General features: G+C 39.2%; 1 protein-coding gene and 1 pseudogene across 4 annotated transcripts in view; one reads left to right on the top strand and one right to left on the bottom strand.

Moving 5' to 3' along the window:
• Window positions 1-27,034, top strand: part of DIP2B (disco interacting protein 2 homolog B) — a 226,750-nt gene that overhangs the window by 112,870 nt on the left and 86,846 nt on the right. For all 4 annotated transcript variants that reach the window (XM_049627296.1, XM_049627297.1, XM_049627298.1 and 1 more), the window contains exon 3: window positions 15,069-15,197. In XM_049627296.1, the coding sequence (XP_049483253.1) occupies window positions 15,069-15,197 (129 nt within the window). The remainder of the gene's footprint in view (window positions 1-15,068; window positions 15,198-27,034) is intronic.
• On the bottom strand, window positions 5,510-7,227 carry LOC125918304 (60S acidic ribosomal protein P1-like; annotated as a pseudogene).

The raw sequence follows: 27,034 nt of genomic DNA on the forward strand, positions 1-27,034 counted from the left end.
AGAGGGAAAGAGAATTCAAGTGGGGGAGGGGCAGAGAGAGAGGGGGAGAGAGGGAATCCTGAGCAGGCTCTGCCATCAGTGCAGAGCCCAGCGCAGGGCTCAAAACCACAAAACCATGAGATCAGGACCTGAGCTGAAATCAAGAGTCAGACGCTCAACTCACTGAGCCACCCAGGTGCCCCAGAATTAATATTTTTAAAATATTTTTAAATGGCTTAAAAAGCAATCCCTATCAAAAATGCCAACAGCAGTTTTCACACAACTAGAACGAACAATCCTAAAATTTGTATGGAACCATAAAAAACTTCGACTAGCCAAAGCAATCTTGAGAAAGAAAAAACTGTGGAGGTATCACAATTCAGATTTCATGTTATATTATGAAGCAGTAGTAATTAAAACAGTATGGTACTGGCATAAAAATAGATACGTAGATCAGTGGAATAGAACAAAAAAACCAGAAATAAACCCACAATTATATGGGAAATTAATCTTCAATGAATGAGAACTGAATATACAATGGGAAAAGATAGTCTCTTCAACAAATGGTGTTGAGAAAACTGGACAGCAACATGCAAAAGAACGAAATTGGACTGCCATATACAAAAATAAACTCAATATGGATTAAAGGCCTAAATTTGAGACCTGAAACCATAAAAATCATTGAAGAGAACACAGGCAGTAATCTCTCTGACGTCAGCTATAGCAACATTTTTCTAGATATGTCTCCTGCAGCAAGGGAAATAAAAGCAAAAATAAACTATTAAGACTACATCAAAATAAAAAGTTTCTTCATGGTGAAGGAAATAATCAACAAAACTAAAAGGTAACATACTGAATGGGAGAAGATACTTGAAAATGACATATCCGATAAAGGGTTAGTCTTCAAAATGTATACAGAACTGATACAAGTCAATACCCAAAAACCAAATAATCCAATTAAAAATGGGGAGAAGAGGGGTGCTTGGGTGGCTCAGTTGGTTAAGTGTCTGACTTTGGCTCAGGTCATGATCTTGCGGTTCATGAGTTCGAGCCCTGCATCAGGCTCAGAGCCTGGAGCTGCTTCGGATTCTATGTCTCCCTCCCTCTGTCTGCCCCTCCCCGACTCAGACTCTGTCTCTCTCTCTCAAAAATAAATAATAAAACATTTTTAAAAATTTTTAAAGAAATGGGCAGAAGACACGAACAGACATTTTTCTGAAGAAGACATCCACACTTGATCTTAGCCAAAAGGCGGAGAAGCGATCCAAAGAAGACATCCAGATGGCCAACAGACACATGAAAAATGCTCAATATCACTGATGATTAGGGAAGTGCAAATCAAAACTACAATGAGATATCACCTCACACTTATTAGAATGGCTAAAATCAAAACCACAGGAAACAACAAGTGTTGACAAGGATGTAGACATAAAGGAACCCTCTTGCACTGTTGGTGGGAATGCAGATTGGTGCAGCCATTGTGGAAAACAGGATGGAAAATAAAAAATAGAACTACCCTATGATCTAGCAACAACACTTCTGGGTATTTACCCCAAAAATACAAAAACACTAATTCAAAGGGATATATGCACCCCTATGTTTATAGCAGCATTTTTTACAATAGCCAAATTATGGAAGCAGTCCAAGTGTCCATTGGTAGATGTACAGATAAAGAAAATGTGATACACACATGCATGCGCACACACACACACACAGGAATATTATTCAGTCATAAAAAAGAATGAAATCTTGCCATTTGCAACAACATGGATGGAGCTAGAGAGTATAATGCTAAGTGAAATAAGTCAGTCAGAGAAAGACAAATACCGTATGATTTCATTCATATGTAGAATTTAAGAGACAAATGAGCAAAGAAAAAAAGACACACGAAACCAAGAAACAGACTCTTACCTATAGAGAACAAACTGATGGTTTCCAAAGGGGAGGTAGGTGGAGGAATTGGGGAAATAAGGGATGGGAATTAAACAGTACACTCATCGTGATGAAAAAAATAAAATGATTAAAATATAAATGAGTTTATAAAGTAACAAAAAAGCTATGTTACTAGGTACACATGAAGTAAGAATTACTATGTCTTCTTTGTGAATTGTTCCTTTTATTATGAGTAACTGTCATTGTCCCTGTAGTGTTTTTTATCCTAAGGTTTTTTAAACAGTCTAAGCTGTCTAGAGTTATTAGACATCTTAAGTCTCCTCCCAGACAACGCAAGTACTTTAAAAATGCTTCACTACCAACTACGGTTACTCTTGATCTTATATTTTAGTACCACCTTGTTTACAGACCCCCTCAATTATCAGTTACTGTCTTATGTAGCTAACAGTACTTTATTCTTTGCCTGCTGTTTCTTCATACATCTCACTCCTTCCTCTCATTTTAATCTCCTTCTTCCTACAGTCCGTCCAGTAGTAGTGACATACTTTAGGGAGGGTTTCTTAGTGGGGAATTCTCTGCATTTGTGCTTATCACTTGGCCCACCTGTGATCTTGAATCTATTCATATCTGTCCCAAAATGGGATTGTATGTAGGACTGGATAATCTATATCATATAGGTTCTGTAGCAAAAGAAGAGATTACCCCTTGGAGTATTTACCGCAGATATCTTTGTAGATTTTGCAGAAAGCTTTACTTTGATTTCTTTTAACAGCATTGAAATGCATGTGTTAAACTTACTAAATTATATTAATGTCTCATATAGAATTAAATGAAATAAAATTTATTTTAATATTTTCTCTAAGAATTTCCTAAATCTTCCTTTTGGAAGGATAACATCTTCTGAACTCTTTCTGTTACCTTGTGAGATCTCATTAATTTAATGGCAAGAAGCTTCATTGTGAAGGTAGCTACTTGAGTGTAGTGTATAAAAGTGGTATTCTTCACTAATCTCTTTTGTTTATATAAAAATTTAGCGAATGATTTTCTGTGTGGAATTTATTTGGAGTTGAAATTATCTTGGATTCCCTTATTTATGTATATTTTAGATTCTTTATTCAAATGTTAAATAAATCTTTGAAATAAGATTTAAAAAATTTGACAACATAGCAGGAGAATGGAAAAATGTGCAAGAGAACACAAGGTTGAGGAAAATACTTACAAATTAAATAGAGGAGGGGCGGGGCCGCCTGGGTGGCTCAGTTGGTTGAGCGTCCGACTTCGGCTCAGATCATGATCTCACAGTCTGAGTTCAAGCCCTGTGTCGGGCTCTGTGCTGACAGCTCAGAGCCTGGAGACTGCTTTGGATTCTGTGTCTCCCTCTCTCTCTGCCCCTCCCATGCTCATGCTCTGTCTGTCTCTCTCTCTCGAAAATAAATGTTTTAAAAAACGTTAAAAAATATAAATAAACAAACAAACAAATAAATAAATAGTGGAGGGGCACATGGGTGGCTCAGTCAGTTGAGTGTCTGACTTCAGCTCAGGTCATTGTCTTGCGGTCCATGAGTTTGAGCCCCACATTGGGCTTGCTGCCATCAGCCTGTTAGTGCAGAGCCTGCTTGGAATCCTCTGTCTCCCTCTCTCTGCCTCTCCCCCACTTGCACTCTCTCAAAAATAAATAATTGTTTTAAAAAGAAAAGAAAAGAAATTAAATAGCGGAAATTTGAGTAAGGACAATATGGGTTAATAATAAGCATGGTATAGTTCAGTGGTATCATAGGGGTCAGGTTCTAAAGTCACTATATGACAAAAATCTGATGTGTCACATTACTTAAATCTCCCAACATTGGAACCGATTGTGGTTTCTGTAGTTAAACAAAAACCAGATTTTTATCTGATAAATGAAGAGCCATGGTATCTGAAAAATAGGTATCTTGATAAAGGTTCAGATCGTACTCAGAGACTCAAGAATCTCTCACATTGAAAGTCATGGGAGAAATGAAGCTTTGGCAGGTTCACCTCTACTCATTCTGAGCCATAGCCTCTCTGCAATGAATGGCCCATAGATAGCACATCTTTTAGTATGGAAACTACTGGGCCTGGATATAGAGCTTCTCCCACACCTCAGTTAGCAGATGTCCAGGGAGAAAGGGCCAGAAATTAACTCTTTTGGCATGGTCCAAAGAATTGACATTTGAAACCACAGGTGCTCTAACTCCTCTGTAAATTAGTCACTCTTGGCCACTCTTAGAATTGTAGGAAAATGGAAGATTTTATGTAGGGAGAAGCAATTTCCCTGGACTGATCCTGGGTCTCTTCTTTAAGTCAAAATACTTTGGATATAAGTAACTGATACTTCAGCCAGCTTTCATAGAAAAGAGTTTAATGATACAGAGACAGAACCTTAGGACAGCACGTATTTACTAAGCACATCTAGGGTTCCAAGTACTATGGAGACACCAGGAGACAGCATCGGACAGGGCTGATGAGTCTGCTTGGGACCTCCCCTGTCCTGGCTTACTCCCTCCCTCTACTTGGTTTGTTCAACTAGGATTTCCACAGAGAAGCCTCCTGGACCAGCCCTATCAAAAACAGTTCCCACTTCCTTTATCTGAGCTGGATTTTTAAAAAGTTCTCTCTGACTCGGGGCGCCTGGGTGGCGCAGTTGGTTAAGCGTCCGACTTCAGCCAGGTCACGATCTCGCGGTCCGTGAGTTCGAGCCCCGCGTCAGGCTCTGGGCTGATGGCTCGGAGCCTGGAGCCTGTTTCCGATTCTGTGTCTCCCTCTCTCTCTGCCCCTCCCCGTTCATGCTCTGTCTCTCTCTGTCCCAAAAATAAATAAAAAAACGTTGAAAAAAAAAAATTAAAAAAAAAAAGTTCTCTCTGACTGTCCCATTGACTATGGTTTATTCATGTGTCTTACTCTCCTGCTAGACTCTTAAAGTCTTTAAAATCAGGAAAATTCTTTTTTCATTATTACTTTTATTCTTCATGTCCTCAGTTTCTAGTATTAGGGCCTGACATATAGTATATGTTCTAGAAATGTTTGTGGAACTGAACAGAAGGGGCATTCAGAATTTCCAGTATCTCTTTTAGTAAACATCTGTGAAGATGAAAGTTGTCAAGGAATGAAAGAAATGGTTTACTGTACTGATGAGAATGATGATCCTGTCAGCTTGTCTCCGCCCTCAGTAAATCTTTTAATTTAGACCTGCTCCAGCTCCAGGAGACTGTGCAGAGTATTTTGGTTTTCATGTGAGATTTGGCATTTCTCTTTAATTAATTTTTATTTTTAAATGAAATTAATGAATCTATTTTAAATAGTCAAATAGGACTACAAGGTTTCTAACAACAAAAATGGGCAGTGTCTTCTTCCCTAGATTCTTTCAACTCGTTTAACTCTTTCTTCTGATATTTACCTCTGTGTTTCTAAGTAACATTTTTATCACTATTTCTTGACTTTTTTTTTTTTCAATTTGAGGCATTATTTATTTCCTACTATAAAAGATCAGAATCTTCCTCTCTTACATATTAGTCTCTCAACTACATAGACACCACACACTCCCTTTTCCCCTTTACCCCTTCCTTCACATCTCCCATCTCAAACTCATTCTGAGCAGTATGCGTAATATATTACTGTTGTTGTTAAACTGGCATTCAGTGCTTACATTTTTTTTTTTAAGGAGTTCAGTTTTTTACTGAACAGGTTACAGAAGAGGTTTAGTCAAAAAGACCAAAACTGATGTCATGTCATCATCAGACTCCTTTGATTCTTCTTTCTTTGCTTCCGCTTTCTACTCCTCAGCTGGTACGGGGAGCGGGACCTCCTGCTGGTGCAGGTCCACCAGCCCCTACGTTGCAGGTGAGGCTCTCCATGTTGACATTGGCCAGGGCCTTTGCAAACAAACCCAGCCCGAAAGGTTCAGCATTTACGCCGGCTGCTTTTAATGAAGGCATTGATCTTCTCTGTGACAGTCACCTCATCATCGTGTAGGATGAGGGCCAAGCAGATGCAGGCAGGGTCCAAGACGGAGGCAATGGCGCGGGTGAGTGCTGAGTGGATAGTCGCCCGATGAAGTGAGGGCCTCACCCCAGCCTGGCCTTAGCTTCCTCGGAAGACCAAGCACCTTAGCAGCAGCTGAGGAAATTCAGTGCTCAGATTATTATCATCCCATAAATATTCACAGCTAAGCCATTTGCTTTACTAGGATTATGGGCTCTTTTTTTTTTTTTCTTTTTCTTAGAATTATCCATTGGTTTTATTATTACTTTTGCAGAGACAGCTCTCGGTGCTGTCTCTCTTCCTGCACGGATCTGAACTGTTATCTTGTTCTGCTGCAGGTCTTCATCATCGTTCTGGTGGCGTTTTGGGAAGGAGTAGGGATAGATAGAAGTGTTCAGTCTGTCATCTTTAATCAGAGTTCTTTTTTTATTTCTATTTTTTTTTTATTCTAGAGAGAGCGTACGCAAGCAGGGGAGGGGGGCAGAGGGAGGGAGGGAGAGAATCCTAAGCAGGCTCCACGCTCCGCGGAGCCTGATACGGGGCTCTGTCCCATGACCCTGGGATCATGACCGGAGCCAAAATCAGGAGTCAGACGCCAGACACCCGACCAACTGAGTACCCCAGATGCCCCTCAGGATTCTTTATCCTAACATTTTTATGTAAGCATTATTCAAAATTTGTACAAAGGTAATTTCTATCAAACTAAAAGATCTCTCAAAGACCTTACTACTTCGTTTTCAGTGTTCACCAGCAAGCTGATCATACGGTCTCCAAAACAGTCTGATTCACGTGTTCAAACTGGGAGGCCTCCCTCCTTCGGGTGGGTCTGCCCTCTCCACTCTTTAAAATTGCCCTTGAAGCTCAGTAGTGGCATCTTCTTTGGGGCCCGCGTTTCTTGCTTTAGGGCATCACTACAGCTTCTATTTTTGATGCCATTGATGTAAACAGTCCATTCTGTCTTCCTGTATTTCAGATTGTTTGCGACCTTTGTATATGTGTTTTCCTTCTTCATCCTTAGCATTTGTCCCACTGTCTTTCACTTCATTTAATTGTGTTTGTCTCTTGGCTTTAGAATAGAATCTCACCTTTTCCATGTCCCCTCCTGGTCTAGGTTTGCACATCATTTTTTCCCCGGTCCCTCACCTACTGCCCTTTTGGGGATAAGACCTATCAGTTTATGAATTCGGTTATGTGTTGACTTTCTCTAGCTTGTCCTGGTAAGACGTGACCCAGAGGTTTTTCCCAAACTTGGATTTCTTTTGTGATCACTGCTTATTTTGCTAGAGGATATTTGCTCACCAGTTCTCCTGTCTGTATACCTTGCTGCGTTTGCCCACGGCTCCACGCCGCTCGCATCACCGATCGCCTTCTCTGTTCAGCCCTGCCTTTGAGATTGTGTATATGAGCGAGTTAAAATGAAGCCAAAGAAAACCTGGTATTGTGCTGTTGCTCTGAAGCCTCTGATAACCCCTCTTGAGGATAGTCTGTGACCCTATTTTTCTCTCTTTAAGTTTCTTAATGACCTTGCATAAGCATGAAAATTGTGAAAGGCACTTTTTTTTTTTTTTTTTGCATAACATTTGTATAGCTTAGAGATACACAAATAAGCAGGCTTCTCAGATTAACATTTAACCACGTGCTTTAAAAAAATTGGTATCTTTCCATTTTTTGTCTGTTTTTCCCAGCCATTCGCTATCGCTGGTGGAGCTGAAGAGACATATAAGATCTTAATTATTTATTTCAGCCAAAATTTGGGGTACCTACACTATGAGACCCAGAGCCAATTACTGCAGGAGATACAAAATGAATTAAGACCAGACTGTGACCTCGAGTTATTTATGCTGTAGTAGAAGAGATAAGACAGGTATACAAATGAGGCTTATAAAAGATACAGTAAAATTAGCATTGTAAGGGAGTTCTAAACAACGTACTATGAAAATTCAAAAGGACGTGAACTTAAAACCACCTATTGAGGGGCGCCTGGGTGGCTTGGCCGGTTAAGCTTCTGACTTCGGCTCAGGTCATGATCTCACAGCCCGTGAGTTCTAGCCCCACGTCGGGCTCTGTGCTCATATACACCGCTCAGAGCCTGGAGCCTGTTTCAGATTCTGTGTCTCTCTCTCTCTCTGCTCCTCCCCTGTTCATGCTCTGTCTCTCTCTGTCTCAAAAATAAATAAACGTTAAAAAAAAAATTAAAAAAAAAAAAACACCTATTGAAATCAGGAAGGGCATTTTGGAATGCTACAGAACATTTCCAACTATATAAATATTAAGTAGGCAGCATGCCTCTTTGTGTGTGTGGGTGTGGAGGGGCACGGGTGGGATCTATCTTACCTGTGCCATTTTGATTTAAAAGTTCCTTCCTGAATGAGGGTCACATCCTAATGGAAATAACTTGGAATTTTTTATTCCAGTCCCAGTGCTGCTGTTTCATTTGCTAGGTTTGATAGTATTAGAGTCTGGAGTGGACACACATTGCAGTCATATGTGTTTCCCCGTCCCTTATCGGAAGGAAGTCCACTGTCTTCGTCTGGGGGCTTCTCTGAATTGTTCAAGGACCCCGCGGGAGGTAGCTAGCACAGAAGGAGAGGTAGTCAGGACCGCTTCCACCCTCCAAAGGGAAGAGCCCATACATAGTCTGCTGCTGCTTTTCAGCGCCTCATGGGGTTCTTTTAAACACTGGTCCTCACCTTGTGACCAGTGATACTGACCCACTGCTAAGCATGCTTCGGTGGAGGAGCTTGTCTCTGTTCAGCTCAGCCAAGAACCCCCAGCTGACCTCTCAGGACAGAGCTCTTGGTATTGTGCTCTTTCAGCTCTGTGCTCAACCGTTTTCTTCGTGCCAGGTGGCCCAGGAAGCTCTGGGGCAGAATCTTTTCAGACACCTGCCACTTTACAGACCCAGAACCCCTAACCCACGTTTCTCCAAGAATCCACCGCTAGGAATCAGGCAGGTGACCTCTTTTCCAGACTCCAGATGCAAACACTCATTCTTTCCTCCCTTTCCCCATGCAGTGAGGTTTATCACTCATCCTTGTAAGGCAGGCTGAGGGTACTTTTGCTCTAAAGGGAAGATTTCCCAAGTGATTCAAGGTGATTATTGGCATTCTCTCAGTATAGAAAAATGAATTTAATCAGTGATGGGTGTTCTGCTTCCTTAATGGTGTCTATCAGATAATGTTATTGTGAAGCTAAAATGAGATGGTGGTATGAAAGTTTAAAGAGCTGTAGAAACGTTATTATCATTGTTACGCTATCATTTCCCGTTTAAATCCCTTCAAAGAGTGACCTGACCCAGCTTTTCTTCCAGCCTCGTTTTGTATTGCTCCATCTCTTTCACTGTGCCTACCAGTCTTTCTTACTCTTGTCATGGTGTTTCTCCCTCGCTGGACTTCTGCAGATACCATGCTTTTGTAGAAAGTGTCTTTTTCTTCTCTCTGCGTACCGAAAGCCTACATCAGTGTCTCCTCTTAATAGACCTTCCCTGAAACTGTAATACAAACCAAATTGCCCATGCTTTGGGGTTAGAAAGCCCAAAGGTTTTTTTCCTTCTCAGTACATACCACAGTGTAAAAGATATACATGAATTGGTGATCACTTATTTAATTTCTTCTCTGAATACCAGCACCAAGAGTGAACATGCTCTGTTTACTCTAAAAAGTAGCATTATTATGTTATTTGGTTCTCAGAGCACATCGTGCTCTACTATGTTACTCTTATAGGTGAGAATATCTGTTAAATCATAGGCAGAGTTGAAAGATAAGAAGCTGAGATTGGCTTTCTTCCATCTTTCTGAATGGAAATTTTGCATGCCTTCCTTTTCAAGTTATCACTGTTAGTGACTCTGTTCAAACAATGGCATCATGGAAGACTTTCTTTGCCAAAGAACAATAAATTATGTGTTGATCATTGAGAAGGAAGGCTTTGTGTTGTAGAAGAAATTAAAATCTGTGGTTTTTCTGAAACTTATTAAATCTAAATCATCGCTGTTTAAACATAATGGCGACCCCTAGTGGATATGCTGTACAACTGACCAAAATATCAGGAACCCTCAAACTGATAGTCATTGTGTAGTAATCAGAGAGTAATCTTTTTCTTTGAATGTCAAGTATGTTTCATACTTGAATTTAGGAATTTTGACAAAGATTTGATTTGTGAGGTCCACAGCTCTTGTTCCCTCACTTATCTGTATTTACTGTTTTTTTAAATTACTTTGATTTATACCTAACTCTGTTAACAAAAGAATGAAATGGTAAAGAACTACAGAGTGCCTCATTCAAGCTACTTCTGGGATTTTATGTCCTATTTGATCCTTATAAGCGTACATAAGTAGTTTTTACATACACACTTGTAATCACATTATGGGCGTAGTATTTTGTGTTCTTTTATCACTTGACATGATTTCATTTAGACTATCTCACATGTCTGCAGTCAGCATATTTTTAATTTTTTGTGGTGTGTAATATCTTATTATGTTGATACATGTAATGCATTCTATCTTTGCTTTTAGTTTCTTACTGTGATAGTGAAACTGTGCACATCTTATTAAAAATCTAGAAATCTCTATTTTCAGGCCCCAGGTAATTCCTGAGATCTGTTGGAGTGTGAAACCCTGGCCAGGGAATGATTCACCTTTAAGCAGCATCTTGCCTGCCCCACTGACATTGGACATGTTGTCAAATAATGCCCTGCTGTGCTCCCATGTTCCCTGACACCCCCCCCCCCCCCCCCCCCGGCTTCACTTTGAGGAGACCTGAGGTACATTGTTCTGTATCCCTTCCATGACCATTTGTTGCCCTGGCAAGTAAGCTAAGGTGGGAATAGACTTCCAAAATTATTTTAATCCAGCCAGGACATAGTGTCCTCTCCCAAATATGTATTGACTTGTCAGTTACTTTTGGGAAAGGAGACATGATTTTCCAGTTAAAAGATTGGAAAATCCTGCTGGTAGAGTCATAATTTATCTAAAAAGCTGAAAACTGAATATTAATTTTAACTTATTTGGTCAGAATCTATTCAATGGGGTATGATCTTTGAATTAAGAAGATTTCATATCATTTTAATTTTCTTCTTTATACTTAACTATTTTCTTGATGTTCTATAATGAACATATATTATTTTTATATTCTGAAAAAGGTGAGTTTTCTAAATTATAGCATCCCAGTGAACCCTATAGAAAAATATATAAAACATTCAGAATCTCATCCCCTAGAGATCATTGCTGTTAACATTTTACTGTATTTGCTTCCAGTTTTTTCAATGCATGTGTAAAATATATTTATAAATATTATATTTTAAAAAACAAGCTCCAGTACATGGGAATACAACTTTATAAAATTCATACAGATTGGAGAGTGATTATTTACAATCAAAAGGATTATCTACAGGGGCGCCTGCCTGGCTCAGTCAGAAGAGCATGCTACTCTTAATCTCAGGGTGGTGAGTTTGAGCCCCACATTGGATGTAGAGATTACCTAAGGAAAAAAAAAAAAGGACTATTTACAGTTTCATTATTAAGCTCCCCTGTTATACTTAAAGAAATTCAGTTCCTAAGAATTCATTTTATTTGGGGGCGCCTGGGTGGCTCAGTCGGTTGAGCATCCGACTTCGGCTCAGGTCACGATCTCACGGTCTGTGAGTTCAAGCCCCGCTTCGGGCTCTGGGCTGATGGCTCAGAGCCTGGAGCCTGCTTCCGATTCTGTGTCTCCCTCTCTCTCTGCCCCTCCCCCGTTCATGCTCTGTCTCTCTCTGTCTCAAAAATAAATAAAAAACGTTAAAAAAAATTAAAAAAAAAAGAGTTCATTTTATTTGTTTTTTTTGTTTTCTTTCTTTCTTTTTTTAATAACTTCTCTTGAACTTGAAGCCAGGTATGTTGCACATTTGAGCCAAGGTTCTGTCAGAAATCCATGTTTTTGCGGCATTGCGCTTTGTGGGCACTTGAGGAATGCTCACTGAATAAACTTGTCAGGCATTTACTGAAACTGCAAATTGACCTTCTGGTTCCATTTCTGACAAGCTACAACAAAATGATTGTCTTGCTTTTAGACCCAAAAAAGACCTGGTCTGCTTGGATGACTAAATTCCTGAAAGAACTGAGATAAACAGTGCAGGGCATCATAGTAATGTTGCTTGGTGAATAGAGTGTTGTGAGGCCTGTTTTGTGTGGGGTTTTTTGGTTTTGTTTTGTTTTGTTTTTTTTTTTTTGCTTGTTTTGTTTTTTGTACCAGCTCAGTAGATCGCTTGCTAAATGTCATCTGACTGTCAGTTTCATCAGATGTCTGTATTTTTGTTACATTTCCTTGTGATTTGATCTCTGATAACGCCTAGATGATCCTGAGTGGAAATGTTCATTCTCTTTCATTTTTCCTCAAATGTATCAACTCCTTGTTCCCCTATCACTGGTCTGTCATTTTTTTTGAAACAGTTTTTATTTTTAACCTATCTTATCTTCTTTCTCCTAATTAATTACATTGAAAAATACAAAGTAAAAGCAGGAGAGGATGATAAAAAAAATACATAAACCTTTGGTCCATCCTTTGTGAAATGAGAATCCATGCTCATTCTTTTCATCTTTTGGATCATTAGCTGTCTAATTCAGAAGCCCTGTGTTTCAGAGCAGGGTGGTTTGGTCAGTCCTAGAAGATCTATTTATTTAATTTAAAAAACAATCCATGATGGGTAATTCAAATATATATTTACTGTGACACCTTACCCCCCAAAGTAATACAAAGCTAGTGTTTTAAACTTAGTACTCTATAAGTCAAACCAATTTCTCTGTGCATACTTACAGGCAAAGTAGCTCATGGGTACTAATCTGATTTCCTTTCTCTATAGATCATGTGACAATGCAAATAAGAATAGCCCTTTTCTCTTTTTTGTTCTCTATTTAAAGTTAATTGGACTATGTTTTAAATTATTTCTCTGATGAATGGCTGAAAACTTAATTTGGAGGGACTTTTTGCAGAATCATGTACGTGAAAGCAAGTGATTTTTTTTTTTAATTTGAATCCGAGTTAGTTAACATATAGTATAATAATGATTTCAGGAGTAGAATTTAGTGATTCATCACTTACATATAACACCCAGTGCTCATCCAACAAGTGCCCTCATTAATGCCCATCATCCATTTAACCCATCCCCCCACCCAAAACCCTGCCAGCAACCCTCAGTTTGTTCTCTGTATTTAAGCGTCTCTCATGGTTGGCAAGTGATTTTTTTTTTTTTAAAGAACTATTATCTAGCTGCTGACTATACGTCCTGAAGCATTTAGATGTTCCTAAACTACATTATTAATTCTGATTGTTTTCCTCCTAACAGTCTTGGGAGAATTTTCATAACCTTTTCTTTCCCTTTCTTTCCTTCTTTCCTTCCTTCCTTCCTTCCTTCCCCATAATCTTTTCTGATTGAGAACCAGTGGAGTTAGACAGATCTGGGTTTGAATTCTTCCTCTTGCCATTCCCTGCCTCTGTGTGGCTGCATAAAATAATCCATGTCTCTGATTCCTTTTCTGTAAGTTGAAAGTGTTACTGCTGACTTTGTAGGATTGTTGTGAGGAGTAAATAACATATGAAAACTTCTGTATGCACAGTGCCTAGCAAAAACAAACCTTTAAATGTTAGCTTTTATTATAGACTGGGAGTTGGTAAGCTTTTTCTATAAAGGGCCAGATAGTAGATATTTTACACTTTGAGGACCATCAGTCTCTATCTAATTACTCCGTGTACCTTTACAGTGTGAAAGCATCTACAAGGCAGTATGTAAACAGATGGGCATGGCTGTGTTCTGATAAAACTGCTTATAAACAGACATGGGCTATAGTTTGTTGATTCTTTATATACTAAGAGATGAAGCAAGGTGTGAAAATACTAAGAACTCAGTATAGCTCTTCTGTGAAATGGATTATCAAAAGAATTTAGGTTGATTTAAAACTTCAGTTTACAATCCCAGGCATTACATTTCAAAAAATTTTTTTAACATTTATACATTTTTGAGATACAGAGAGAGACAGAGTGCAAGCAGGGGTGAGGCAGAGAGAGGGAGACACAGAATCCGAAGCAGGCTTCAGGCTCTGAGCTGTCAGCACAGAGCCCGACGCGGGGCTCAAACTCATGAGCCCCACGAGATCATGACCTAAGTCAGATGCTTAACTGACTGAGCCACCCAGGTGCCCCCAGACATTATATTTCAAAATATCAGTGTTAAAATAGGTTCTGCTCTGTTAATATATTTTATATTAAAAATTTCAGCTGCCAGGAACCATCAAAAATAAACATTTCTAGATCCATAAAAGCACTTTAGTGGAGAGCATTCTAAGATATATTCTTCTTGCCTTCTTAAAAACAGTATATGAGGTGCACCTGGGTGGCTCAGTTGGTTAAGCGTCCAACTCTTGGTTTCAGCTCGTGGTTTGTGGGACTGAACTTAGGGTGTTTCTCTTCTGATTATTTTACCTGTTTATTTCCCACTTCCCCATATTCTTGATAAGACAGTGAATGTTGATAGGACAGAGAATGGGGTTAGGCCAGGTACTGGAAAGGGGCAAGTTCAGTGGTGATTCTAGTTGAAAGAGGTTGACTCAAAAAGCTATGTTTGCATAATAAGCACTATAGTTTTGCTTAAATAACATGTTTATTTGGAGTAACTTATAGTGAAGAGGCTAAAGGTCCCCAAGCTATTCTTTGTACCATTATGCAGGATTAGGGGGTCATATACACCCCTCCATCCCCCCCACACCCTCAATTCTTAAAGTCTTTGGGGTGCCTGGGTGGCTCAGTCAGTTAACTGTCCAGTTTTGGCTCAGGTCATGATTTCACTGTTCACAAGTTCGAGCCCCACATCAGGCTCTGTGCTGACATCTCAGAGCCTGGAGCCTGCTTTGGATTCTGTGTCTCCTTTTCTCTCTGCCCCTCCCCTGCTCAAGCTCTCTCTCAGAAAATAATAAACATTAAAAAAAAATTCTTCTGGAGTGGCCTTTTCACTTTCTCTCCTATTTTGCTATTTCTCTCCTATCATCTGTTGACAGTTATGACTCTAAGATTATATTTTTTAGCCTGGATGTCTTTTTAGGTATGTATATTGAAGCTCTCTAATGGGGTAATAGTACCTGCCTCAGAGTGTTGTGAGAATGCCATAAAGTGCTCAGAAAACTTTAGCTACTATTGTTATCAGATAACCATATTCCAAATTTCCTTTTTTAGAAACCGAGTCAGCAGTACAGAAAGAACATAGAAACCAGACACCTGCTCCATCCGCAGCTCAAACTTCTGCTCCTTCTAAGTACCACCGAACTCGATCTGGGGGAGCCAGGGATGAACGATACCGATCAGGTGAGAAAGAACTGAAATTTACCAGCAGAATAGTTTTTAGTGACTGTAGTATGAACTCTGTATCCTGAAAGCTTTTAATGTTTGTTTGTTTGTTTCCCTTGAAGGGCCAAGCAAGTCTATATTAATTCATTCATCAGTCATTATCTATTATGTGCCAGGTGTGATAGATACTCAATATTTGTTGGGGCTGCAGCCCCAAATATGACGTTTCTGCACTCAAGGTCAGAAGGGGAGCCAGACAAGTACAAAGGCAACATGAGTACATAAATAAGAAAGTAGAGGGCTAGGGTCACATGAGATGGTACTGAGAGAAGCTCAGTGGACTCTGTTGGAAGTGGCCTCTGTGTTTGCTGGAGCTATGGATCAGTCTTTTTACTAATGGAACTGGAACAGAAACTTACAATGAAATTTCAAATTAGTAAACTCTTAAACTTTATTTCTTCTGACCCAAAAGGGACCCATGAGATGGGAAAAGGCAACATGCTGTGGGAACATGCCCCTGCAATATCATGGCCAGGACCGATGAGCAGAGAAACAAATCATAGACACTCAGGAGGACTGGTGGCATGGCAAGCCCGTCCCATGCCCACCTACTGTCCACTGTGCTAAGACAATCTCTGCAACACATTTACTGTCTTCAGAAATAACAGAATTGGGGTGCCTGGGTGGCTTAGTTCAGCATCCAACTTCAGCTCAGGTCATGATTCACGGCTCACGAGTTCAAGCCCCACATTGGGCTCTGCACTCACAGCCTGGAGTTGCTTCAGATTCTGTGTCTCCCTCTCTCTCTCTCTGCCTTTTCCCTGCTCATGCTCTGTCTCTCTCTTAAAAATAAATAGACACTTAAAAATGTTTTTTAAAGAAGTAGTGGAATTAAATCACCAAACTAATTGCAGTGTTCTTTTACTTTCTTCAGATTTTTGACTCCTGTACCAGCTAACCTTTTAACCTTTTCTTGAATTAGAAAACAGGGTGAAGGGCACCTGGGTGGCTCAGTCAGTTAAGTGTCCAACTCTTGATTTCGGCTCACGTCATGATCCCAGGGTCAGTCATGGATCAAGCCCCTCATTGTCTTCAGTGTGGAGCCTGCCTGGGATCCTCTGTCTCTCTCCTTCTGCCCCTGTCCCCCGCTCATGAGCATGCATGCTCTCTCTCAAAAATAAATAAATTAAGAAATAAAAAAAAAAGCAGGGTGTGTATCATATCCTTTCAGAAACTGATTTAGAGAAAATAAGGAAAAGGACATGGTTGCCGACCTGTGTCAGACATTTTGGGAGCTGATTTTATTAGATAGCTATTTTTATACACTGAAAGGAAGGAATGAGAAGTGTTACATAAAAAAAAAAATAAAAGTAGAGGTTAGGGGCCCCTGGGTGGCTCAGTCGGTTGAGCATCCGACTCTTGATATCAGCTCAGGTCATGATCCCAGGGTTGTGGGATCAAGCCCCACGTTAGGCTACTCACTGAGCTTGGAGGCTGCGTGGAATTCTCTCCCTTCCTCTGCCCCTCTCCCCTGCTCAAGAGCACCCTCTCTCCCTCTCTCTTAAGAAAAAAAAGAGGTTACATGCCACCCCAGAATTTTCCCTTATACCTAACCTGGTCTTGATCGATCAGAGGAGGCTTTCTCAGAGAGTGAGACATCTAAACTGTGTCACGGCAGACAGACTGAGGGAAATAGCATCAGATAGTAGACCTGAAAGGAGTTCATTATGGAATGTAGAATGCAAGAACCCGGAAGTAGGTGGGAGATGAGGCTAGAAAGATGACCAGGGATGAGATCTTAAGGAATCTTGAATACCATTAGAGGGTTTCAGCGGAGCGGTTACATTTGTATTTGTTCTAGTAGTTTGCTCCATCTACAGACCAAGTGTTCTACCATTACTGTATCCCAGTGCCTGGCACCGGGCCAAACATACATAAGAGCTAAATAGATATTTTGGAGAAAAGAAAGAATAAAAGTAGTTGTTCGTTAAAGAGTGGATTAGAGGGAGGTACAACGGGATATAGAAAAACATCTCAGGAGCTCCTCTTTGTTGCCAGGACCCAAGCCTGATTTCCCGGGCACTTTTGACTCTGGGGCCCAGGTTCAGCAACAGTGGGTTCTGACCAGTTCAGAAGGGTTTCGGCCTCTAAACTCTCATCTCTGGACTTCTGAGAGTTTTGTGGGGGTTCCCCCGCCTTGTTTGTTTGTTTTTACAGCATATAATAAAAGAATTAGGAAGGAACCAGAAAGATGATTCTCTACATCCTATATCCAGGCTGATCACATACAGAGAAAGGCTATAGTGACCTTTACTGTAACATTTTGACCTCAGTCAACTAAAACCTAACTGTGATCTCTAGCCCCTTGCTCTCTTGTACCAATTCTTTCAGATTTACCCCAAATGTGGGAAAGTGTAGTCTGTGAACCAAATGTCAGTTAGCCAACTGTGTTTCTTAGTTTGGTGCAGAGATCTTGAAGAGGGTTTAAGAGTAAGGTTTGGGATATTTGTCTCGCAGGGACTTTTTTTTTTAAGGTAGTAGCAAGAAGACCAGAGAGGAGGTAAAATAGGGAAGAAAAGGCCATTTAAAACCCTGAAGATATTGAAAGATATGAGAGTACCACAGTACTATCATGAGGGGAACATGAAAGTGGAGGCATGCAAGCATGGATTTGGGGTAAAAAACACATTTTTCAGTACATTAGGAATTAACTAAATTGCAAAGGAAAACTCAGCAAATTGCGGCTTCTAATGAATAAGAAGGAATCAACAGCAGCAGCAGAAGTAGAGCAAATAAGTTGTAGAAATTGTTGGGAGTCGAACTTCACCTCTTTGTCACTCCATCTTTAGGAACGGTTACGTTTACATGTCACGTGCAAAAGTGGCATAAGAATGGAGGGTGTGTTTAGTAAAATGACAAGCATTCACAGTAAACTGAGAGGTACACCGAAAGGATTTAATGGTGTTATTAAGTGTAACTAGAAAATCCTTTCTTATTTGCTGGAGGCTTATTAATACCTATGACATTTCAACTAATGTTAATCAAATCTAAGTAGACTTAGTATTTCATGTTGCAGGCATGGTATAAAGAGCTTATATTTATTCACAGTCAGATATGATCCGATTCCATTCTTTGTGCTTAGTCAAGAGGTTCTGACATTTCCAATACATTTGCTAGTACCTTTTTTTCCTGCACATCAAGGCATGATACAATTTCTACACGCGTGTTATGGTCACAAGTGTAGAAAATACACAGTTGATGCCTGAGATGGAAAGTGATAGTATGGTAAGTAATTCTGACAACTCCTTTAAAGCTCGGTTTTTGAGTAATTAGCTACCTCAAACAAAACAACAACAAAAAAGGACTTCAGAGTATTTGTATCGCCTTTTCAGCTCAAACGTTAGTGCTGGAAAATGATACCCAGCTTTCACATGTGCTTCTGGCAGAGATATCCAAAGTCAGCTGTGTCTGGGGACTGAACTTCGGAAGTGACTTCTTATCAAAGATCAAGATGAATTGTATGGTGGTAAATGAGTCAAATCCAGTTAAAAGAGTTGCCTGTTCTTATCAATAAGAGGCTTTGCTAATGTAGTAACTGTGGACTTCTTGTTTTGACACCAATATATGGGCCAGGGCTTACCATGTTAGAAAATAGATGGGTGGTTTGATTTGTTTTGTGTTCTGCTGACAGAAACCTTACAGCAGAGAAGAACATGCTGTGTAGTTATTAATTATCCAAATGTCATGGGCCTTGTAAAGCTTGATTGTTGTGAAGAATTCCCTAGTTTTAGCAAAATACTTTTGGAGGTGTAGTATTTAAAAAAATTTTTTTTAATGTTTTTTTATTTTTGAGAGAGGAAGAAGAGACAAAGCACAAGTGGGGAAGGGGCAAAGAGAGAGGGAGACACAGAATGGGATACATGCTCCAGGCTCTGTGCTGACAGCAGAGACCCCAACGTGGGGACCGAACTCATGAACTGCGAGATCCTGTCCTGAACCGAAGTCGAATGCTTAACTGACTGAGCCGCCCAGGTGCCCTGGAAATGTAGCATTTTTAATTAATAAGTCTGAGCATTTGATTTGCTCTTGTTGAGGAAGTGCTTTTTCTCAGTATAAGCAGTTAATCATTTGTTTTCCGGGACAGCTAAGAACCATGATTTCATCTAATACAAGAAGAACACTTTTCACATTTTAACATGTCTGAAATCAGGATATGTTTTATATAAGATGGCATCATAGATTCAATAAGATATGGCAATCTTGATTCAACTAAGTAAACCTCAGGGACACTAAAACAGAATAACATAAATGCAGTATAAAATTATTTCGGAGCCATTAATAAGTTGGTACTGTGGTCTTAAAGGTAACAGCACAACAGTTTGGCAATATCTTTAAAACTTTGAATATCAATACCTTTTTTCCTGGAGATTCCACCTCTAGGAATTTATTTTACACAAACACCTACAAGTGTGCACAAAGATATATACGCAGACATTTGTTGTAATAGCGTTCATAATAATACAGTGGTTAAATAAGTTACAGCATGTCCACACAAAGGAATTCTATGAAAGTGGATTTTAAAATCCTTTGAAAAAGAGGTAGATTTTTTTGTGCAGATATGGAGAGATGTACAAAATATATTTTTAATAAATGCAAGATAGTATGTAATGCATGACCTGATTTTTAGAAATATGAATAACAACATTACACATATTAAGAACACAGATACAGAAACCTGGAAGAATAGGTAGCAAACTGTTGAGGTGGGATTAGTTTTGAGACGCAGTGGATCTCAGAAAAAATTTCACTCCAGCATTATATGTGCTTACATCTTTTTCCAATATGTATATTAATTTTTTCTAATATGTATACTAAGGGTTTTTTTATTGTGGTAAAATGCAAAATACATATAATGTGAAATGTATTCATATTATTTTTAAACAAAAAAGTAGCAGTTTTTTTCCTTTTATTGAGGTAGTATTATATTAGGTCAGGTATACAACACAGTGATTTGATACCGTGAAATGATCACCACAGCGAGTCTTGTCAACATCCACCACCATGCGTACCTATACAGAACTTTTTGTTGTGGTGGTGAGGACTTCTAAGATTCATTCTCTTAATTCTCAACTTTTCAAATGTACAATGTATTAGCTACAGTTACCATGCTGTACATATATTCCCATGACTTAATTATTTTATAAATGGGGGTTTGGGAAAGATAGTTTTAAAAATGATAGCCCTGGATAAATGATTTAAAGCAATAAATCAGTTATTGTTCTTAATGATTTTTACTCTAAGTATGGATTCTTCTGACTTAGTAATGGGAGCTAAATGCAACAATAACTCCTTATGTTACCCTAATAGAGAACTTTCTTTCTCTGTCTAAATCTGATCTCTGGGGCGCCTGGGTGGCTCAGTCACGCTTCTGACTTCAGCTCAGGTCATGATCTCATGGTCTGTGAGTTCGAGCCCCTCATTGGGCTCTCTGCTGTCAGCACAGAGCCCGCTTCGGATCCTCAGTCTCTCTCTCTCTCTCTCTCTCTCTCTCTCTCTCTCTCTCTCTGCCCCGCCCCTCCCCCACTTGCTCTCCCTCAGAAATAAACAAACATTAAAAAAAATTTATATCTGATTTCTGTCATGGTGGCGTTTGCTAAGGGGGCTGCCACTGGTATACCAAGACTATTTTATTTCCATATTAATACTCTTCCTTATGCCAAGGAAAGTAAATTGAGTTTAGTTCAGTTCATCAAGAATTTATTGTAGACCTATGAGTTGAGACAGTTTAGATTCTAGAGAAGCACAGACAGAAACCCAAGAATCTTTTCTTAAACACAGGTATCCTTTATAAAAGGTAGAGGCAGAAAAAAAGAGGGGATGACAGGGGAAGGAGCCTGGGAACTGGCACTGTTAAGGGCAGGCTTCATGGAGGTGTTGAAGTCTGGACCAGTTTGAAGGGTGAATAGCTGTTTGCTATATAGATATTCCAGGTTAAAGAAAACGTAGTCTGGTGGCAATGAGAAAAAATGAAATATGGCCTTTTGTAGCAACATGGATGGAACTGGAGAGTGTGATGCTAAGTGAAATAAGCCACACAGAGAAAGACAGATACCATATGGTTTCACTCTTATGTGGATCCTGAGAAACGTAACAGAAACCCATGGGGGAGGGGAAGGGAAAAAAAAAAAAAAAAGAGGTTAGAGTGGGAGAGAGCCAAAGCATAAGAGACTGTTAAAAACTGAGAACAAACTGAGGGTTGATGGGGGGTGGGAGGGAGGGCAGGGTGGGTGATGGGTATTGAGGAGGGCACCTTTTGGAATGAGCACTGGGTGTTGTATGGAAACCAATTTGACAGTAAATTTCATATATTAAAAAAAATAAAATAAAATAAAATAAAAGAAAAGAAAAAAAAGAAAAAAAAAAGAAAAAGAAAACGTAGTCTGGGGCGCCTAGGTGGCTCAGTCAGTTAAGCATCCGACTTTGGCTCAGGTCATGATCTCGTAGTTTGTGAGTTCGAGCCCCGCGTCAGGCTCTGTGCTGCCAGCTTGGAGCCTGGAGCCTGCTTCGGATTCTGTGTCTCCCTCTCTCTCTGCCCCTCTCCCACTCATGCTCTGTCTGTGTCTCGAAAATAAATAAACATTAAAAAAAATTAAAAAAAAAAAACGTAATCTGTACAAGGGAATGTGAAATGCACGTGAAATTTTATTTAAATTTAAATTAAATTAAAATTGCATTTTCCCTCTCCACTAGGCACACAGTATAGTGCCAAAATTAATGTGATACCCTAATGTTCCAGAATTTAATAGTTGCTGTCTCTGTCATAATTAAAAATGTTAAAGTGGTTGCTGCCTTAGAAGTTGGTGAAAATGGCATGACTACTTGATGGCTTGCAGGTACCTCTTTGAACTGTGCTTCTCTACTTAATGATTGAACCTGTCTAAGCATCTGCCTTTTAGTCTGTTCATATCTGCTAGTCTGTTCAGTCTGTCCATATCTGCTGGTGTGTCTGGCCATCTGGCCATCCATCCATCCATCTATCTAAATAGGTAAGGGCACTTAGTGTTTGTTCTGCCCCTGATACGTAAAGCCCATCTATGCTACTTTTGCATCATGTCGTAACCACTTCATAAAAACAAGCCAAGAATAGGAATAGCTACTTTAAAACTGTAAAATAACACTTTCCAATTACCTCTTGGGAAAAGATGAAAAAAATAGTTCAGTGTTGTCCATAGATGTAGGGAAACGGGCACTCTCATACCCTCTCATACCTTGTTGATGGAAGTGTTACAAATGAGATTGAATTTTTTTAATATGGCTTTTTTATTTTTTAGAGAGAGTGTGCGAGTGAGAGAGGGACAGAGGGAAAGAGAGAGAATCTTAAGCAAAGCTCATGCTCAGCGTGGAGTCCAACATGGGGCTCCATCCCACAACCCTGAGATCATGACCTGAGCAGAAATGAAGAGTCGGACGTTCAACCAATTGAATTACCCAGGCGCCCCTTTTTGAATATGTTAATTGACCTTTATTCTTCTTCTATAACCTACCTGTCCAGTGCCTCAACTTATTTTTTAAAATTGAGCTGTTCTTTTTTTTTTAATTTATTTACAAGAGTTTTTTTTTTTTTTTTTAATTCTAAGGATGCTAACATTTAAAATGCACTAGAGGTGTTAATATGAGTAGACAAGGCAAATCAACTAGAGGTGTAAGAATTAGAAAAGAAAAAGTAAAACTGTATTTGTACTTGATACGATGTTTATTTAGAAAATCCAAGAGAGCGGGGGTGTCTGGGTGGCTCAGTCAGTTAAGCTTCCGACTTTGGCTCAGGTTATGATCTTGTGGTTTGTGAGTTTGAGCCCCATGTCAGGCTCTGTGCTGACAGCTTGGAGCCTGGAGCCTGCTTCAGATTCTGCGTCTCCCTCTCTCTCTGCCCCTCCCCCGCTTGTGCTCTGTCTCTCTCTCTCTCTCTCTCTCTCTCAAAAATAAATAAACATTAAAAAAAAAGAAAAGAAAACCCAAGAAAGTCAATAACAAAATTAATCTAATACAATAATTCAGTCAGGTAGCCAGATATAAAACTAGTTCAGAAATCAGTAGCCTTCATATATGCAAGCAATAACCAATTAAAAGATATAGTAGAGCAAACCTCACTTAAAAAAGCAATAGAAAAGATAAGACATATTTAGGAAAAACTTAAGAAATGTATAAAGCCTTTACAAAGGAAACTTTAAGACTCTGAAAGACACAACATAGACATGATAAATGGAAAAGCATTCCTTGTTCTTTGATAATTCAACATCACAAAGATGCCAGGACTCCCTAAATTAGTTTATAAATTCAATCCAGTCCCAACAACATTATTAAATTTATTTATGGAGCCAGAAAACAGGTTTTTGAAGTTCATTTGGAAAAATAAACATGTAAGAATAGGTAGGAAAACACTGAGAAAGAAAACCTATGAAGAGTGACTATACCTACTAGATATTAAAACACATTCACTCTAATAAGCCATACAGAGAAAGACAGATACCATATGGTTTCACTCTTATGTGGATCCTGAGAAACATAACAGAAACCCATGGGGGAGGGGAAGGAAAAAAAAAAAAAAGAGGTTAGAGTGGGAGAGAGCCAAAGCATAAGAGACTGTTAAAAACTGAGAACAAACTGAGGGTTGATGGGGGGTGGGAGGGAGGGCAGGGTGGGTGATGGGTATTGAGGAGGGCACCTTTTGGGATGAGCACTGGGTGTTGTATGGAAACCAATTTGACAGTAAATTTCATATATTAAAAAATTAAAAAAAAATAAATAAAACACATTCACTCTAAAGACTCTATAATTAAAACAGTGTGGTATGGCAGACAAAGTGGCAGATAGACCATTGGAATAGAATAACATTGGAATAGAATAACAAGTGCAGAGGGGCACTGGGGTGGCTCAGTAGGTTAAGCGTCTGACTATGGCTCAAGTCATGATCTCATGATTTGTGAGTTTGAGCCCTGCATTGGGTTCTTTGCTGTTAGCACAGAGCCCATTTTGAATCCTGTCTCCGCCCTCCCCCCCCCCTTCTCTTTCTCTCTCTCTCTGTCTCTCAAAATAAATAAACTTTAGAATAACAAGTATAGAAATAGAACAAAGTACATCTGGGATTTAGTGTATAATAAAGATAGCATTGCAAATCATTGGGACAGAAATGTACTTTTTAATAGATGGTGCTAGGACACAGGGAATAATATAAAGTAAATCCATATCTCATACCATATGCCAGGAAAAACTTCAAATGGATCAGAGATCTAGATTTAAAAAAAAAAAAGGTAAGTACTAAAAGAAAACACCAGTGAATTTTTCAGTAACGTGGGCTTAGAGAAAGTCTTATGGGAAAACAGCTGGAACTCAAAATCCAGATGTGATGAAAGACTACATACAAAATGTTTTTGCTGCAGTAAAAGACACACATATATATATATACCCTCTTAAAAAATTTTTTTAATGTTTATTTATTTGGAGAGAGAGAGAGAGAGAGCGAGCGAGCAGGAACAAGGAAGTGAGCAGGGGAGAGGTAGAGCGAGAGAATCCCAAGCAGGCTCCACACTGTCAGCACAAAGCCTGACTCAGGGCACCATCTCATAAACCATGAATGACGTCATGACCTTAGCCAAAATCAAGAGTTGGATACTTAACCAACTGAGCCACCCAGGTGCCCCGCCTTCAAAATTTTTAAGTGTACATTTCCATATTAACTATATGCATATTGGTACACAACAGCTCTTTAGAACTCTTTGATCTTGCATGACTGAAACAGTGACAACTCACAACTCTCTGTTTCCCTCTCCCCCTAGTCTTACTACATCTAAGAATTTGAGTACTTTAGGTATCTCTTGTAAGCAGATTTTGGTTTTTTGTGATTGTTTTAGTTCACTTAACCTAATGTCCTCAAGATGCATCCATGTTGTAGCATGTGAGAAGATACCCTTCTTTTTTAAGGTTGAATAATAGTCCATTGTATATATCTAACACATTTTCTTTATACATTCATCCATTCATGGGCATTAAGGTTCCTTCCATGTCATGGCTGTTGTACATAATGCTGCATTGAACATTTGTGTGCAAATATCTCTTTGAGACCCTGCTTTCAGTTCTTTTGGATATATACCCAGAAGTGGGATTGCTAGATCATATGATAGTTTTATTTCCAGTTTTTTGAGAAACCTTCCATACTGTTTTCCATAACAGCTGCACCATTTCACAGTCCCACCAACAGTGTGCAAGGATCCTAATTTCTCCATGTCCTCACCAACACTTTCCTTTCTTTTTCTTCCCCCCCCCTTTTGATTTGTTTTCTTTCCAGTAACTATCCTTTTTTTTTAAGTTTATTTATTTATTTTTGAAAGAGAGAAAAAGCATGAGCAGGCAAGGGGCAGAGAGAGAGGGAGAGAGAGAACCCCAAGCAGGCTCTTTGCTATTAGCACAAAACCTGACATGGAGCTTGAGATCATGACCTGAGCCGAAATCAAGAGTCGGACACCTAACTGACTGAGCCACCCAGGCCCCCTTTCAGTGGCTATCCTGATTGGTATGAAGAGATATGCCATTGTGGCTTTGACTTGCATTTCCCTGATGATTAGTGATGTTGAGCATCTTTTCATATGATTGTTGTCCATTTGTTTATCTTGTTTGGAGAAATGTCTGTTCGAGTCCCTTGGCCATTTTAAAATTGGGTTACTTGTTGTTATTGAGTTGTAAGTATTCTTTAAATATTCTGGACATTAGTGCGTTATCCAATACATGGTTTGCAAATATTTTCTCCCATTCCATAGGTTGCCTTTTCACTCTGTTGTTTCCTTTGTTGTGCAGAAGCTTTTTAGTTTGATGGAGTCCCACCTATTTTTGCTTTTCTTGCTTGTGCTTATAGTGTCATATCCAAGAAATGATTAACCCGTTCCAGAGTTATGAAGCTTTCCTTTTATGTTTTCTTCTAAGACTTCTATAGTTTCATGTCTTATGTTTAAGTTTTTGATTTATTTTTAGTTAATTTTTTTTTACATTTATTTATTTTTGAGAGAGAGGGAGAGACAGAGCGTGAGCAGGGGAGGGGCAGAGAGAGAGGGAGACTCAAAATCCGAAGCAGGCTCCAGGCCCTGAGTTGTCAGCACAGAGCCCGACGCGGGGCTCAAACTCAAACCGCGAGATCATGACCTGAGCCGAAGTCGGACGCTCAGCCGACTGAGCCACCCAGGCACCCCTTTAGTTAATTTATATGGTATATGGTATAAGATAAATGTCCAACTTCATTCTTTTATATGCAGATATTTCAGTTTCCTGGCAACATTTGTTGAAGAGACTGTCATTCCTAATTGAACAGTCTTGGCACCCTTGTCAAAGACCATTTAACCATACACACAAGGGTTAATTTCTGAGCTATTTTATTGCATTGGTCTATATGTCTCTCTTTATGCCAACATTATACTATCTTGGTTACTCTGGCTTTCAGGAAATATATATATTTTGAAATCAGGAAATATGAGGCTTCCAGCTTTATTCTTCTTTCTTAAAATTGTTTTGGCTATTCTGAGTTCTTTGAGATTCCGTATACATTTTCTATTTCTTCAAAAGTGCCAGTGGATTGTTACAGGTATAGCATTAAATCTGTAGATCACTTATATTTTAACAATATTAACTCTTCCAGTCCATGAACATGGAATGTTTTTCCATTTGTTTCTTCTTTAATTTCCTTCAGCGGTTTTCATGGTATACAAGTTTTTTGCCTGCTTGATTGTGTTTATTTTAAAATTTTTATTATTTTTTATGCTACTATAAATGAGATTATTTCCTTCCTTTCCTTCTCAGATAGTTAATTGTTT

Source organism: Panthera uncia, chromosome B4, assembly GCF_023721935.1.
Source record: "Panthera uncia isolate 11264 chromosome B4, Puncia_PCG_1.0, whole genome shotgun sequence".
Taxonomy (NCBI): domain Eukaryota; kingdom Metazoa; phylum Chordata; class Mammalia; order Carnivora; family Felidae; genus Panthera; species Panthera uncia.